At 40.6% G+C, this 18,124-nt stretch overlaps 1 protein-coding gene across 1 annotated transcript; it reads left to right on the forward strand.

Annotated features, from left to right (window-relative positions):
- The first annotated feature begins 15,001 nt into the window (after window positions 1–15,001).
- Window positions 15,002–17,781, forward strand: LOC147373648 (serine protease 1-like). The gene is made up of 3 exons (XM_086398054.1): window positions 15,002–15,041; window positions 16,448–16,607; window positions 17,493–17,781. The coding sequence occupies exons 1-3, from the start codon at window positions 15,002–15,004 to the stop codon at window positions 17,779–17,781; spliced, it is 489 nt and encodes a 162-aa protein (XP_086254180.1).
- The last annotated feature ends 343 nt before the right edge of the window (window positions 17,782–18,124 follow it).

The following is an 18,124-nucleotide window of genomic DNA, read 5'->3' on the forward strand; positions in this document are numbered from 1 at the left end:
CTGCTTCACAGAAATGACAAGCACACATACATAGATGTGTGCTATGTCATACTAACCCTCATCCCTGGCCTCTTCAACAGGGACCATTCTCCTCATGACTTTCACTTAGAATGCAAAGCTCTTTCACTTAATAACAGGTCTACTCTGCTCCCTACCCCTTCCACCTACCTCCCCACCCCCACCATCTGCTACCCTTGGTTTCCCCCACCTTCATGCTGTCCAAACATCTGACTAGTCCCATGCTGTTATGTGCATCATTCGATTCTTCAGCATGATTTTAGGTAATTCATGGGTGACCACTTTTACTTAAAAATAGCCTTTTAAAATGGCATGTGCTCATTTAGATGTGCATTAGATTAAAATTCACGAAGACACACTGTATCAACATCTTTGTTTAAGAAAAGAAGCAGAAAAGAAAAGAAGTGTAATTTGAAAATGAGAAGGTAGAGGTGGCTGTTTGAGGTTTAGATGGAGCATGAGGAAGCCTGTGTCCAGGCCAGGGGAGCCAGCTTGGGATGGCCCAAACCTGCTGCCTCTTGAAGCAGGTGGGTCAGCCTCGCTCTGTCAGTGACACTGGCCACATGGTGGCTGCTGCAGTTCCACACATGAGAGCATTCCATGTCCACATTAAAGGTGGGAAGAGTGAAGGAGTTGTACCAGAGAGTACTCTGCACATCTGTCCCACTGTAAGGAAAAAAGATCCTTTCCAGAAGTTCCCAGCAGACGTCCTCTTCCATCCAGCTGACTGGAATAGTGTCAAGTGGACAGCTGAAGCTGTAGTAGAGACAAAGACTAGATCATGCCCTGAGCCCTTGGAGTGGGAGCACTGACACCAAGACCCTAGACTACCAGAGAACTAACCCTAGGAAGTATCAAATAATGAGAACTCACACAAAGAAAACCACCTGAATACAAGACCTGGCATCACCCAACCACCAGTAGCACCTTGTCCAGGACACTTCATTTAAATAACAAACAAAATGAAAATACAAACCCAATTATCAGCAGACAGGATTACCACCTCACTCAACCTTGTCCATCAGAGGAAAAACAAACAAACAAAAACTCAGCACAAACCTCACCCTATATGAAGCTCACACAAACCCCTGTACCATCATTAGTGAAGTGAAAGTGAAGTCGCTCAGTCGTGTCTGACTCTTTGCGACCCCATGAACTGTAAGCTTCCACTCCATGGGATTTTCCAGGCAAGAGTACTGAAGTGGGTTGCAATTTCCTTCATTAGGAGGGCAGAAACCAAAAGGAAGAAAGAATTAAACTGTGAAGCCTGGGAAAAGGAGACCTCAAGCACAATAATGAAAAAAACAATGAAAAGGCAGAGAAATACTACACAAATGAAGGAATAAACTAGAAACACAGAAGTTGAAATAAATGAAGAGGAAATAGGCAAACTCCCTGAAAAAGAATTCAGAATAGTGATAGGAAAGATGATCAAGAACCTTGAAAACAAAATGGAGAAAATGCAATCAATCAACAAAAACCTAGAATTAAAGAATAAACATACAAAGACAAACAACACAATTACTGGAATTAAAAATACTCTAGAAGGAATCAATAACAGAATATCTGAAGCAGAAGAATGAATCAGTGAACTGGAAGATAAAATGGCGGAAATAACTTCTAAAGAGCAGAATAAAGTAAAAAGAATGAAAAGAAGTGAGGGTAGTCTCAGAGACCTCTGGGACAATATCAAACACACCAACATTCAAATTATAGGGGTCCCAGGTTTCCCTGGTGGCTCAGAGGTTAAAGCGTCTGCTGCAATGCGGGAGACCTGGGTTTGATCCCTGAGTCAGGAAGATTCCCCTGGAGAAGAAAATGGCAACCCACTCCAGTATTCTTGCCTGGAGAATCCCATGGACAGAGGCACCTGGTGGGCTACAGTCCACGGGATCACAAAGAGTCGGACACGACTGAGCAACTTCACTTTCACTTTCAAAAGAAGAAGAAAAACAGAAAGGGTATGAGAAAATGTTTGAAAAGGATATAGTTGAAAATTTCTCCAACGTGAAAAAGAAAATAGTCAATCAAGTCCAAGATGCACAAAGAGTCCCATACAGGATAAACCCAAGGAGAAACACACCAAGACACATGCTAATCAAACTAACAATGACTAAACTCAAAGAAAGAATATTAAAAGCAGCAACGGAAAAGCAACAGGTTTACAAGGGAAATCCCATGTGCTTAACAGCTGATCTTTCAGCAGAAATTCTGCAGGCCAGAAGGAAATGGCAGGATATAGTTAAAGTACTGAAAGGGGACGATCTACAATTAAGATTGCTCTAGCCAGCAAGTATCTCATTCAAAATTGATGGAGAAATAAAAAGCTTTTCAGACAAGCAAAGTTAAGAGAATTCAGTACCACCAAACCAGCTTTACAACATATGTTAAAGGGATGTATATAGTCAAGAAATACAAGAGAAGAAAAAGGATCTACAAAACCAACAACAAACAATTAAGAAAATTACAATAGGAACATACATATCAACAATTACTTTAAATGTTCCTACTTGGTGTTTGCTCAGTTGTGTCTGACTCTTTGCAACCCCATGGACATACTGTCCATGGAATTCTCTAGTCCAGGATACTGGAGTGGGTAGTCTTTCCCTTCTCCAGGGGATCTTCCCAACCCAGGGATTGAACCCAGGTTTTCCACACTGCAGGCGGGTTCTTTACTGGCTGAGCCACAAGGGAAGCCCAACCTTTATCTTTTGTGTACCAGGACCCAGAAGAAAGGAGCAGTGACCCAACAAGAGACTGACCCAGACTTGCCTGGGAGTGTCCAAGAGTCTCCAGGAGAGGCATGGGTTGGTGGTGGCCTGCTGCAGGGTTGGGGGCAGTGAGTGTAGCAGTGCATGCATGGGATCTTTGGAAGGAGGTCTCCATTATCTTCATTACCTCCACAATAGTTTGCTGCTAAGCCATGTCAGTCGTGTCCGACTCTGTGCGACCCCATAGACGGAAGCCCACCAGGCTCCTCTGTCCCTGGGATTTTCCAGGCAAGAACACTGGAGTGGGTTGCCATTTCCTTCTCCAATGCATGAAAGTGAAAAATGAAAGTGAAGTCACTCAGTCGTGTCCAACTCTTAGCGGCCCCATGGACTGTAGCCTACCAGGCTCCTCCGTCCATGGGATTTCCCAGGCAAGAATACTGGAGTGGGGTGCCATTGCCTTCTCAATAGTGCAATAGTTTGGCCCCAGGTAAATAGCAGGGAGGGAACATAGCTCCACCCATAAACAGAAAATTGGATTAAAGATTTACTGAGCATGGCCCCACCCATCAGAACAAGACCCAGTTTCTCCCTTAGTCAGTCTCTCCCATCAAGAAGCTTCCATAAGCCTCTTATCCTTCTCCATCACAGGGCAGACAGACTGAAAACCACAATCACAGAAAACTAATCGATCTGATCACATGTACCACAGCCTTATCTAACTCAATGAAACTACGGGTCTTGCCATGCAGGGCCACCCAAGACAGACGGGTCATGGTGGAGAGTTCTGACAAAATGTGGTCCACTGGAGAAGGAAATGGCAAACCACTTCAGTATTCTTGCCTTAAGAACCCCGTGAATGGTATGAAAAGGAAAAAAGATAGGACACTGAAAGATGAACTCCCCAGGTTGGTAGGTGCCCAATATGCTACTGGAGATCAGTGGAGAAATAACTCCAGAAAAAATGAAGAGACAGAGCCAAAGGGAGAACAACATCCAGTTGTGGATGTGACTGGTGATGGAAGCAAAGTCTGATGCTGTAAAGAGCAATGTTGCATAGGAACCTGGAATGTTAGGTCCATTCAGTTCAGTTCAGTCACTCAGTCATGTCCGACTCTTTGTGATCCCATGAACCACAGCACATCAGGCCTCCCTGTCCATCACCAACTCCTGGAGTTTACCCAAACTCATGTCCATTGAGTCAGTGATGTCATCCAACCATCTCATCCTCTGTCATCCCCTTCTTCTCCTGCCCTCAATCTTTCCCAGCATCAGGGTCTTTTCAAATGAGTCAGCTCTTCACATCAGGTCCATAAATCAAGGCAAATTGGAAGTGGTCAAACAGGAGATGGCAAGAGTGAATGTCAGCATTTTAGGAATCAGAGAACTAAAATGGACTGGAATGGATGAATTTAACACCGATGACCATTATATCTACTACTGTGGGCAAGAATCTCTTAGAAGAAATGGAGTAGCCATCATAGTCAACAAAAGAGTTTGAAATGCAGTACTTGGATGCAATTCAAAAATGACGGAATGATCTCTGTTCATTTCCAAGGCAAACCATTCAATATCACAGTAATCCAAGTCTATTGCCCAACCAGTAATGCTAAAGAAGCTGAAGTTGAACGGTTCTATGAAGACCCCAAGACCTTCTAGAACTAACACCCCCAAAAGATGTCCTTTTCATTATAGGGGACTGGAATGCAAAAGTAGGAAGTCAAGAAATACCTACAGTAACAGCCAAATTTGGCCTTGAAGTACAGAATGAAGCAGGGCAAAGGCTAAAGAGTTTTGCCAAGAAAATGCACTGGTCATGGCAAACACCCTCTTCTAACAACACAGGAGAAGACTCTACATATGGACATCACCAGATGGTCAATACTGAAATCAGAATGATTATATTCTTTGCAGCCAAAGATAAAGAAGTTCTAAACAGTCAGCAAAAACAAGACTGGGAGCTGTCTATGGCTCAGATCATTAACTCCTTATTGCCAAATTCAGACTGAAATTGAAGAAAGTAGGGAAAACCACTAGACCATTCAGGTATGACCTAAATCAAATCCCTTATGATACAGTGGAAATGAGAAATAGGATTAAGGGACTAGATCTGATAGACAGAGTCCCTGATGAACTATGGATGGAGGTTTGTGACATTGTACAGGAGACAGGGATCAAGACCATCCCCAAGAAAAAGAAATGCAAAAAAGCAAAATGGCTGTCTGAGGAGGCCTTACAAATAGCTTTGAAAAGAAGAGAAACGAAAAGCAAAGGAGAAAAGGAAAGATATACCCATTTGAATGCAGAGTTCCAAAGAATAGCAAGGAGAGATAAGAAAGCCTTCCTCAGTGATCAGTGCTAAGAAATAGGGGAAAACAGTAGAATGGGAAAGACTAGAAATCTCTTCAAGAAATTAGAGATACCAAGGGAATATTTCATGCAAAGGTGGACTCCATAAAAGATGGAAATGGTACGGACCTAACAGAAGCAGAAGATATTAAGAAGAGGTGGCAAGAAAACACAGAAGAACTATATTAAAAAGATCTTCAGAACCCAGATAATCACGATGGTATGATTATTCACCTAGAGCCAGACATCCTGGAATGTGAAGTCAAGTGGGCCTTAGGAAGCATCACTACAAACAAATCTAGTGGAAGTGATGGAATTCCAGTGGAACTACTTCAAATCCTAAAAGATGACGCTATGAAAATGCTTCATTCAATATGCCAGCAAATTTGGAAAACTCAGCGGTGGCCACAGGACTAGAAAAGGTCAGTTTTCATTCTAATCCCAAAGAAAGGCAATGCCAAAGAATGCTACTACTACCACACAATTGCACTCATCTCACACGCTAGTAGAGTAAGGCTCAAAATTCTCCAAGCCAGGCTTCAACAGTACCTGAACCGTGAACTTCCAGATGTTCAAGCTGGATTTTAGAAAAGGCAGAGGAACCAGTGATCAAATTTCCAACATCCGTTGGATTATCAAAAAAGCAAGAGAGTACAAAAAATATATATATTTCTGCTTTATTGACTATGTCAAAGCCTTTGACTGTGTGGATTACCACAAACTGTAGAAAACTCTTCAAGAGATGGGAATACCAGACCACCTGACCTGCCTCCTGAGAAATCTGTATGCAGGTCTGGAAGCAACAGTTAGACCTGTACATGGAACAGTAGACTGGTTCCAAATAGGGAACGGAGTATATCAAGGCTGTAAATTGCCACTCCGTTTATTTAGCTTGTATGCAGAGTACAGCATGAGAAACGCTGGGCTGGATGAAGCACAAGCTGGAATCAAGATTGCTGGGAGAAATATCAATAACCTCAGATATGCAAATGACATCACACATATGGCAGAAAGCAAAGAACTAAAGAGCCTCTAGATTTAAGTGAAAGAGGAGAGTAAAAAAGTTGGCTTAAAGCTCAAAATTCAGAAAACTAAGATCATGGCATCTGGTCCCATCACTTCATGCCAAATAGATGGGGAAACAGTGGAAACAGTGATAGAATTTATTTTGGGGGTCTCCAAAATCTCTGCAGATGGTGACTGCAGCCATGAAATGGAAAGACGCTTGCTCCTTGGAAGAAAAGTTATGACCAACCTAGACAGCATATTAAAAAGCAGAGACATTAGTTTGCCAAAAAAGTCCATCTAGTCAAGGCTATGGTTTTTTCAGTAGTCGTGTATGGATTTGAGAGTTGGACTGTAAGGAAAGTTGAGCGCTGAAGATTTGATGCTTTTGAACTGTGATGTTGGAGAAGACTCTTGAGACTCTCTTGGACTGCAAGGAGATACAACCAGTCCATCCTAAAGGAAATCAGTCCTGAATATTCACTGGAAGGACTGATGTTGAAGCTGAAACTCCAATACTTTGGCCACCTGATGCAAAGAACTGATTCCTTTAAAAAGACCCTGATGCTGGGAATGATTGAAAGCAGGAGGAGAAGGGGACGACAGAGGATGAGATGGTTGGATGACATCATCGACTTAATGGACATGAGTTTGAGTAAACTCCAGGAATTGGTGATGGACAGGGTGGCTTGGTGTGTCTATGGGGTCACAAAGAGTCAGAGACGACTAAGCAACTGAACTGAACTTTAAATGTAAATGGATTAAATACTCCAACCAAAAGACACAAACTGGCTGAATGAATACAAAAACAAGACCCATATATATGCTGTCTACAAGTAATCCACTTCAGACCTAAAGACACATATAGACTGAAAGTGAGAGGATGCAAAAATATCTTCCTTGCAAATGAGAAGCAAATGAAAGCTGGAGTAGCAATCCTCATATCAGACACAATAGACTTTAAAATAAAGAAGATTACAAGAGATATGGAAAGACACTATATAATGATCAAGGGATCAATCCAAGAGGGAGACATAACAATTGTAAATATCTATGCACCCAACATAGGAGCACCTTAATACATAAGACAAACACTCGCAGATATAAAAGGAGAAAATGATAGTAACACAATAATAATAGGAAACACCACACTCATACCAATGGACAGGTCATCAAAACAGAAAATTAATAAGGAAACACAAGTCTTAAATGATACATTAGATGAGATGGATCTCATTTATATCTTCAGGACATTCTGTCCAACAGAAGAATACACCTTCTTCTAAAGTACAAATGGAACATTCTCCAGGATAGACCACATTTTGGGTCACAAATCAAACCTCAGTAAATTTAAGAAAATTGAAATTGTATCAAGCACCTTCTTCAACCACAATGCTATGAGACTCGATATCAATTACAAGAGAAAAAAAAAAGCTGTAGAAACACAAACATATGGAGGTTAAACAACACGTTTCTAAATAGCCAACAGGTTACTGAAGAAATCAAAAGGGAAATCAAAAAATTTCTAGAAACAAATGACAATGAAAACACAATAACTCAAAACCTGTGGGATGCAGCAAAAGCAGTTCTAAGAGGGAAGTTTATAGAACACAATCCTACCTCAAGAAACAAGAAAAACACCTAATAGACAACCTAACTTTACACCTAAAACAACTGGAAAAACCAGAACAAAAACCCCCCAAAATTAGTAGAAGGAAAGAAATCATAAAGATCCAAGCAGAAAGAAATGAAAAAGAAATGAAAGAAGCAATAGTAAAGATTAATAAAACTAAAAGCTGGTTCTTTAAGAAGATAAACAAAGTTGACAAACCTTTAGCCAGACCCATCAAGACAAAAAGAGAGAAGAATCAAATCAACAAAACTAGAAATGAAAAAGAAGAGGTTACAACAGACAATGTAGAAATACAAAGGATTATAAGAGACTATTATGAATGACTATATGGCAATAAAATGGATAACCTGGAAGAAATGGACAGATTCTTAGAAAATCTCAATCTCCAAGACTGAACCAGGAAGAAATAGAAATTATGAACAACCCAGTTATAAGCCCTTAAATTGAAGCTGTGATCAAAAGTCTTCCAAAAAACAAAAGCCCAGGACCAGACGGCTTCACAGGAGAATTCTATCAAACATTTACAGAAGAGCTAATGCCTATCCTTCTAAAACTCTTTCAAAAAATTACAGAGGAAGGAACACTTCCAAACTCATTCTATGAGGCCACCATCACCTTGATACCAAAACCAAAGACAACACAGAAAAAGAAAACTACAGGCCAATATCACTGATGAAGTGAAGTGAAGTGAAGTGAAGTGAAGTGAAGTCTTGCATCACTGATGAATATAGATGCAAAAATCCTCAACAAAATTTTAGCAGACAGAATTCAACAACACAAAAAGCTCATACACTATGATCAACTTGGGTTTTTTCCAAGAATGCAAGGATTCTTCAATATATGCAAATCAATCAATGTGATATACCACATTAACAAATTGAAATATAAAAACCATATGATAATAGGTGCAGAAAAAGCCTTTGGCAAAATTCAGCACCCATTTATGATTAAAACTCTTCAAAAAATGGGCATAGAAGAAACCTACCTCAACACAGTAACACAAGGCCATATATAAGTCAACAGCAAACATTATTCTCAATGGTGAAAAATTGAAAGCATTCCCCGTAAGATAAGGAACAAGACAAGGGTGTGCACTTTCACCACTATTATTCAACATAGTCCTGGCAGTCCTCGCTTCAGCAATCAGAGAAGAAAAAGAAATAAAAGGAATCCAGATTGGAAAAGAAGAAGTAAAGTTCTCACTGTTTGCAGATGACATGATACTGTACATAGAAAACCCTGAAGATAGTATCAGAAAATTACTAAAGCTATTCAGTGAATTTAGCAAAGTTGTAGGATACAAAATCAATACACAGAAATCACTTGTATCTCTCTATACTAACAATGAAAAATCAGAAAGAGAAATTAAGGAATCAATCCCATTCACCATTGCAACAAAAAGAATTAAATATCTAGGAATAAACTTACCTAAGGAGACAAAAGAACTGTACACACAAAATTATAAGACACTGATGAAAGAAATCAAAGATGACATAAACAGATAGAGAGGTATTCCATGTTCCTGGGTTCATTTCAGTTCAGTTCAGTCACTCAGTCGTGTCCGACTCTTTGCGACCCTATGAATCGCAGCACACCAGGCCTCCCTGTCCATCACCAACTCCCGGAGTTCACTCAGACTCACGTCCATCGAGTCAGTGATGCCATCCAGCCATCTCATCCTCTGTCGTCCCCTTCTCCTCCTGCCTCCAATGCCTCCCAACATCAGAGTCTTTTCCAATGAGTCAACTCTTCACATGAGGTGGCCAAAGTACTGGAGTTTCAGCTTTAGCATCATTCCTTCCAAAGAAATCCCAGGGCTGATCTCCTTCAGAATGGACTGGTTGGATCTCCTTGCAGTCCAAGGGACTCTCAAGAGTCTTCTCCAACACCACAGTTCAAAAGCATCAATTCTTCGGTGCTCAGCTTTCTTTACAGTCCAACTCTCACATCCATACATGACCACAGGAAAAACCATAGCCTTGACTAGAAGGACCTTTGTTGGCAAAGTAATGTCTCTGCTTTTGAATATGCTATCTAGGTTGGTCATAACTTTTCTTCCAAGGAGTAAGTGTCTTTTAATTTCATGGCTGCAGTCACCATCTGCAGTGATTTTGGAGCCCAGAAAAATAAAGTCTGACACTGTTTTCACTGTTTTCCCATCTACTTCCCATGAAATGATGGGGCCAGATGCCAAGATCTTCGTTTTCTGAATGTTGAGCTTTAAGCCAACTTGTTCACTCTCCACTTTCACTTTCCTCAATCAATATTGTGAAAATGACTATACAGCCTAATGCAATCTACAGATTCAGTGCAATCCCTATCAAATTACCAATGGCATTTTTCACAGAACTAGAACAAAAATTTTCACAATTCATATGGAAACACAAAAGACCCTGAATAGTCAAAACAGCCTTGAGAAAGAAGAATGGAGCTGGAGGAATCAACCTTTCTGACTTCAGATTATACTACAAAGCTACAGTCATCAAGAGAGTATGGCACTGGCACAAAAATAGAAATATAGACCAATGGAACAAGATAGAAAGCCCAGAAATAAACCCATGCACCTATGGGTACCTTATTTTTGACAAAGGAGGCAAGAATATACAATGGGGCAAAGACATCCTCTTCAATAAATGGTGCTGGGAAAACTGGACAGCTATGTGTAAAAGAATAAAATTAGAACACTTCCTAACACCATACACAAAGACAAATTCAAAATGGATTAAAGACCTAAATGTTAAGACCAGAAACTATAAAACCCTTATAGGAAAACATAGGCAGAACACTCAATGACATAAATCAAAGCAAGATCCTCTATGACCCACCTCCTAGAGTAACAGAAATAAAATCAAAAGTAAACAAGTGGGATCTGATTAAACTTAAAAGCTTTTGCACAGCAAAGGAAACTAAGCAAAGTGGAAAGACAACCTTCAGAATGGGAGAAAAGAATAGCCAATTAAACAACTGACCAAGGATTAATTTCCAAAATATACAAGCAGCTCATACAACTCAATGCCAGAAAAACAAACAACCCAATCAAAAAGTGGGAAAAATATCTAAACAGACATTTCTCCAAGGAAGACATACAGATGGCTAACACACATGAAAAGATGCTTAACATCACTCATTATTAGAGAAATGCAAATCAAAACCACAATGAGATATCACCTCACACTGTTCAGAATGGCCGTCATCAAAAAGTCTACAAACAACAAATGCTGGAAAGGGTGTGGAGAAAAGGGAACACTCTTGCACTGTTGGTGGAAATGTAAATTGATACAGCCACTATGGAAGATGGTATGGAGATTCCTTAAAAAACTAGGAATAAAACCACCATATGACCCAGCAATCCCACTCCTAGGCATATACCCTAAGGAAGCCAAACATTGTTCACTGCAGCACTATTTACAACAGCTAGAACATGGAAGCAACCTAGATGTCCATCGACAGATGAATGGATAAAGGAATTGTGGTACATATACAGAATGGAATATTACTCAGCCATATAAAGGAACACATTTGAGTCAGTCCTGAAGAGGTGCATGAACATAGAACCTATTATACAGAGTGAAGTAAGTCAGAAAGAGAAAGATAAATATCGTATTCTAACGCACATATACAGAATCTAGAAAATTTCTAGATTTTTAGAATAAAAATTCCTTCAGTAAAAAAGAAGAAATTATTTACAAGGCAGCGATGGAGAAACAGACAGAGAATCGACTTATGGACATGGGGAGAGGGGAGGAGAGGGTGAGATGTATGGACAGAGTAACATGGAAACTTACATCACCATACATAAAATAGATAGCCAACAGGAATTTGCTATATGGCTCAGGAAACTCAAACAGGGGTTCTGTATCAAACCTAGAGGGGTGGGATGGGGAGGGAGATGGGAGGGAGGTTCAAAAGGGAGGGAATATATGTATACCTATGGCTGATCCAGGCTAAGGTTTGACAGAGAACAAAAAAATTCTGTAAAGCAATTATCCCTAAATTAAAACATAAATTAAAAAGAAAAAAAAAAAAGAAAGTGAGAAGGTAACTACAGTACAAGCACTATGTAAGCAGTTTACATGCAACATGTTTGAAAAGTTGTATGGGAACTACTGAAGTCTGGAAATCATCACTTGGCATTTTTCTTATATTCCTGCTACTGCTTTAGATGAGTGAAGAACCATCACACTGCAGCCAGAGAGGTCTCAGGGGGTTTTGTTGGGAATTTGCCTTTCTTCCTAGATAACTGTCCTTAACTTGCAACCCTCATTCTTTCCCATCCCGATAGAAGGAATTCAAGTCAAAAAGCCCAGGGTACCACCATACAGAGACCTCTAGGACACAGAAGCACACAAGCCAATTATTGGGCAAACTCTTCTCTAGAATGTGTTTTTCGTATGGGTTAAGAGCCTTGATGAAGTTTGGGGGGAAGTTTCAGGGATGATATAGAATAATATAACACACAACACCTCGTTGTAGAGGTAACAAAATGGAAGATAATTAAATACGATGAGAAGATACCCCATTTTTAATTCTGGACCTGGCTCTCCTCTTACTCCTTAGCATTTCTTGATTTTTAGAAATTGGTGAATGGTAGCTTCCTGCCTCGTGTACAATGTACTCAGTGGGTATGAGTTCAATTAAGGACAATAAGGCACTTTCCATGGCTGCATCCTTAGAAGCTGCTCTGCTGTATTTTACCTCCATTGAGTCATCCTCAACTGGGGATGAAATGGACCCCTGAGAGAACATTCAGCGACATTTGGACACACTTTTGGTCATAACTAGAGGAAGATTAGTGCTACTTGTAACTTGAGGCCAGGGATGTTGATGAATATCCTGCAGTGTGCAGGCCAACACCCGACAGCCATTATCTGGCTCATACTATCAACAGTGCCAGAGTGGAGAAACTCTGCCTTCTACTAAGTTATCTTCATATCAGAAAACTTTCAAACGAAAAAGACATAGAACCTACTTTAGGAGTGACAATTTGCTAAAGAAGAAACAGCATTCTAGGATGCCATTCAGATGCATTGTATAGGTAAAGAATCTTGCTATAATCCAGCTAGAGGTTCATTCTCACTTAGATTCACCTCTCCTGGATACTCTGCTGTGCCATATTTATTATGACAATTCTTGCTCCAAGAATCCATTTCTTGGGTATTTCAGGATTTCATATGCTCCTTGTAATCATCCCTTAATTTGGTAGAATTCAGAGTTCTCTCCTATGGAGAAAAATTCAATGAGCAATCAAATTAAGAGGGGAAAAGGAGAATTTTACACAACCCAAGCTGAGGATTACAACCAGTGAGACAGACTCTAAGAAGCTCTGAAGACTGTTCCGCCTGTTAGACATCAAAGGCACAGTTATACGCATTTTCGAGTTCCAGGATCATACACTGAAATGACATGGTGATAGTTTACATGAAGTTCACCAAGGATACACAGTCCAGGTAAGCACGTACAAAGCGAGCAGCAAGACATCATGACCCCTACAGAGCTGGGAAAAAACATAAAACTTTTAAGAAGTTATGTTGCTGCTGTTGCTGCTAAGTCGCTTCAGTTGTGTCCGACTCTGTGTGACCCTGTAGACGGCAGTCCACCAGGCTCCTCTGTCCCTGGGATTCTCCAGGCAAGAAGACTGGAGTGGGTTGTATTGCTACCTTCAGAATAAAGGAAAAAAAAAAAAACAACTTTACTGTCTTGCAACCACTCCATTTTTGAGGAGCTATGAAAAGCAGAAGCACACTGCACATTAGGAGGAAAGGAAGAAGTCCAAAGTGACACAAAGAGAATGTAAAACTGTTTACTTTTTGCTGTCCTGCCTTAAAATACCTTATTTCATCATTCCTGTGTTATATGTATGGCATCATGTGGAAGGCATCATGAAGTGAGGCTTGCTGTGTTTGAATCCTGTATGGATCACCTCACAGAACTGAAAATTGGTGGAAAAAATCTTAGCTTCTCTAAGTACAACTTCTCCATCTATAAAAATGGCAAAACTTAGAACACAGCACTCACAAAGCTGTTTGTAAGGACTGAATGCAATGGCACCCCACTCCAGTACTCTTGCCTGGAAAATCCCTTGGACAGAGGAGCCTGGTAGGCTGCAGTCCATGGGGTCGCTGAAGGTCGGACATGACTGAGTGATTTCACTTTCTCTTTTCACTTTCATGCATTGGAGAAGGAAAAGGCAACCCACTCCAGTGTTCTTGCCTGGAAAATCCCAGGGATGGGGGAGCCTGGTGGGCTGCCATCTGTGGGGTCGTACAGAGTCGGACACTACTGAAGCAACTTAGCGGCAGCAGCAGCAGTAGCAGCAGCAAGGACTGAATGAGCTGATGTATGGAAGGCCCGTCCACAGTGTTTGATACATTATAAGCACTCAATAAATTCCCATTGTCTTTTCACTGGCCAAGAATTCTGTAGCATTTCAGCCTCCAGATTTTGGTGAACGGAATAGGGGAGTGTTACATAGTGGTTGAGAGCATAGACACTGAAGCCAGATTTCCAAGGCTGGAATCCTGACCCTACCATGGACTTGCCTTGTAATGTTAGCAAAGTCCCTTGTATTTTTGTGAGCCTTCAGTTTTCCCATCTGTAATATGGGAATCATAAGAGGGATCTTGTAGGTTTGTCTAGAGATTTACTACTTTAACATAGGCTAAGTATTTAGAATATGCCTATTAAACAGTAAGCTCAGATAAGTATAAATTGGGCTCACTTTCTCTTTTCTATTTTGAACTATTGTGGTTTTGAATAAAATTTTGTTCTTTTCTTAGGACAACAAGTGTTCCTATTAATAACAAAACATTAACATGGGTATACAAGGCCAGAGCTACCACAAGACAGATAATATAATTGTGAAACAGGCAATATTAATTAAACATCAAGGGTGTAGCTCTCAAGATAGTCCTCAGAGTAAAAGTTCACATTTGAGACAACCGAGGACCTAAATTTTTTGTCTGGGAATCAAGCCACCTGTAGCCCTGTTCTGTGATCTTTCTCCAACTTACTTTTTTATTTAGGGGAGCAGTGTCCACCAGGTGGACTCATTTCTTCCATTCCCATAACCTTCTGGAAAAGTGGACACAGGCGGATGTTTAAATTGGATGCTGAATTATCTTCAGTGTGGCATGGAATTGAATTCTAAATTTGGATTTGTGATTTTCCAGGAAAATCACATTCCTGGCACCTATGGCCATGGATGTCAATGACAAACCTGGACATATAAATAGCTGTGGATGGAAACCCTGCAACCTAGTCCCTCGTCCAGAACCGGTGAGCAACCATGAAGACCTTCATCTTTCTGGCTGTCTTGGGAGCCGCTGGTGAGTCTTAACAAATAAGTGATCAGTAGGGGTCTATGACTTTTTTAAGGTTGTACTTTGTACTCTGGAAGCCAACAGTGAATGCCATATATAATCTCTGTACTCAAGAGGCTTAAGATGTTGAAATAACAGTGTATAGTACACATGTCTGTAGACAACTAAATATCATTTGTTGGAGATTATGGAAAGTTGGGGTGATCAGTGTAGAAAGCATCAAGAGGAAGAATTTGCCCTGAATTTCAGGTATGGTCTATGAAGTGTGAAAAAGAAAAGATAGTCAACATTAAGGAAATGTTGTTTTGATCTTTAAAAGAATTTGTAGCTAACAATTGGAACAAATGATTACTCTTGAGCTCCTTGAGGCTGTGAATATCTCATCTGAGTCTCCTCTATACTAAAAAGCTTCTTATGAGGGAGCTTAACAGGCAAAGACACTCTATTTCTTATGAATAAAATCTTTGGGCTGGGTTTTACCACATCTTCACTAATGAAATTTTGGAGTAACACAAAGACTATTCAGTTGTTATACTATTCAATGTAATTGTATTCTTCAAACTTATTACAAAATTTCCTCAAATTTGATTATTATAAATGAATTCAGTAGGCCTACTTATATATCAAAAGTGTCTATCTCAAAGTTAGTTTAGAAAATATGAACAATGGGGCATATAGCATACAATCCCAGATATTTAGAGTTTTTAGGAACCATAGTAAGTCAGTGGTCCAAAATTTACAGTGCTGAATAAATTTAAAATGTTGGAAACATGATTGGGATGAGGAGAAAGATTGGAGAGAGAAACTTCATAATGTTCTATGAGATTATTTAGTGAATATTTTAGGTGAGAACCAAGAAGAAATTGGGGGAACAAAAGTACAAAACTCCTTATTCTTTTATAGGTCAGAACAACTCAGGTGGCATTTAAGAGTCTGCTTTCTGTTACCTCTTGTGGTGTTTATGCTACACTGAACTCTACAAATAAACACAACCATGGTGACTGCAAAGCTTTATTGAACATATACTTAAATGTCTCCTTAGCAAGGCTTTGTGTCAAAAATATTCTTTATATTCTCAGGTAGTGGGCTTCAAGGCGTTTATTGTGTAAGGAGTCTCTGATATGTGTGTGTGTATCACATATGTAAAAAAAAGAAATCAGTATATTGATCAAATGTAAAGCATGCATTAAACATTAATAGTTATAATAACATAAATATTTAGCATATGTGTCAAGTGTATGGAGCAATAAGATTTTGAAAATAGTAATGCTAAAATCACAGATTCTTGATTATGCCTGATAAGAAAATAGGACTTATTTTTTTTTTTCTGGTTCATCTGCAAAACCTTGCTACTGAGTAGAAATTCCACAATGAATCAGTTCTATAAAGAGTTTCCAACTTTCCTCTGTCAGTTGCTTTCCCCGTGGACGATGATGACAAGATCGTGGGCGGCTACACCTGTGGGGCAAATACTGTCCCCTACCAAGTGTCCCTGAACTCTGGCTACCACTTCTGCGGGGGCTCCCTCATCAACAGCCAGTGGGTGGTGTCTGCGGCTCACTGCTACAAGTCGTAAGTAACCAATACTCACAGTGCTCTTCTCCGAGGTCAGGGCATCCTCAACCATGCCAAAGACAATCATGGTGAACTACAGAGTCATGCTTAAGGGGGAGCATTCAGATTCCAAGACCTCACTATCCCCCTACTCCAAGGCACTGTATGCTTTGGGGCACTTACCCACAAAAACATACCCTGAGAGTTCACTGATGTCTTTCCAAATGAGGGCCATAAAGACATAGGAAGAGAAATACTGAGTGATTAAATATACCTAGAGTACCGTAGGAGCTCTAATCATTATGACCCAACCAGGAGAAAAGTGGCATATGGAAGAAACAAACAAAGGCGATTTCCAGTACAACCTGAAGATAATCACAGCTCATTATGTTCACTTAATACTGTCATATTTCTGAGGCCAGCCACATCTCTGTACAGTAATTGACAATTGCAACTAGATTAATCAACACCATGTCCCTTTTCATCTCCTCTATTGTTGGCATCATTTGGTTCCCATTCCCATACCTAATGAATACAGTACCTGCAATTCAGGGTGGATTCTTCCTCTTAACAGTTTGTACACTGATCACCCCTGCTCCCTGTAATCTTCTCCAACAAATCAGATTTAGTTATCTGCAGACATACGCAGTGCACACTGCTGTTTCAACATCTTAAGCCTCTTGGGTTGTGAGTCTGGCCTTGGACTGACACCTACCTAAGGAATCCTCTACCCTGAACCATACGTGGTAGCGCTACCTTGAATGAACAATGACGTGTGTGTGTGCGCGCGCGCATGCGCACTGTAAGGGCCTTCCCTCTGTGCTTATGCTCAAGACTGGGCTCCATGGGGAGGGGGAGGCTCTCACACTGGAGACTTAGAGAACTTGTCATCTTTTGATCCAGCGGAATCCAAGTGCGTCTGGGAGAAGACAACATTAATGTCGCTGAGGGCAATGAGCAATTCATCAGCGCATCCAAGAGCATCGTCCATCCCAGCTACAACTCAAACACCTTAAACAACGACATCATGCTGATTAAACTGAAATCAGCTGCCAGTCTCAACAGCCGAGTAGCCTCTATCTCTCTGCCAACATCCTGTGCCTCTGCTGGCACCCAGTGTCTCATCTCTGGCTGGGGCAACACCAAAAGCAGTGGCAGTAAGTCTCACGGGGAACACGGTCCCCAGGTCTGAGAATCCTAGAGGTGAAAACCAGGTTCAGGGTCAGGTAGCCCTATGTCACTCAAGGCAGCGTTCCCAGAGGAGAGTGGGGTTCTGTGGAATCTTAGGATATTTAACTGAAATGTGTAGGCTCCGTCTGCTTGACAACACAGAAAGAAAGCACTATGCTAACATTGCCAGACATGCAGCTAAAATATGAATCGTGATTTGCAGAGAAGCAAAGAATGAGGAGGTACGTAGAACAGAGGCTGAGGTTGGAACTGCTCAAAGTACAGCCCTGCTTCAGAAATAAAGTCTCTAGGTTGAAGATATGTGGTCCTGACTCTAGTATTAGTTGTTGTGAAGTCACTCAGTC

This window comes from Bos grunniens, chromosome 4 (genome assembly GCF_055505025.1).
Source record: "Bos grunniens cultivar Pamir isolate PY7600 chromosome 4, Bosgru_T2T1.0, whole genome shotgun sequence".
Taxonomy (NCBI): domain Eukaryota; kingdom Metazoa; phylum Chordata; class Mammalia; order Artiodactyla; family Bovidae; genus Bos; species Bos grunniens.

Excerpts from the sequence above, each read along its gene's own strand:
- LOC147373648 (XM_086398054.1), top strand. The coding sequence starts at position 15,002 with ATGAAGACCTTCATCTTTCTGGCTGTCTTGGGAGCCGCTG. Across the intron at positions 15,042-16,447 it reads GGCTGTCTTGGGAGCCGCTG|TTGCTTTCCCCGTGGACGAT; the intron begins GTGAGTCTTAAC and ends TTCCTCTGTCAG. Across the intron at positions 16,608-17,492 it reads GCGGCTCACTGCTACAAGTC|CGGAATCCAAGTGCGTCTGG; the intron begins GTAAGTAACCAA and ends CTTTTGATCCAG.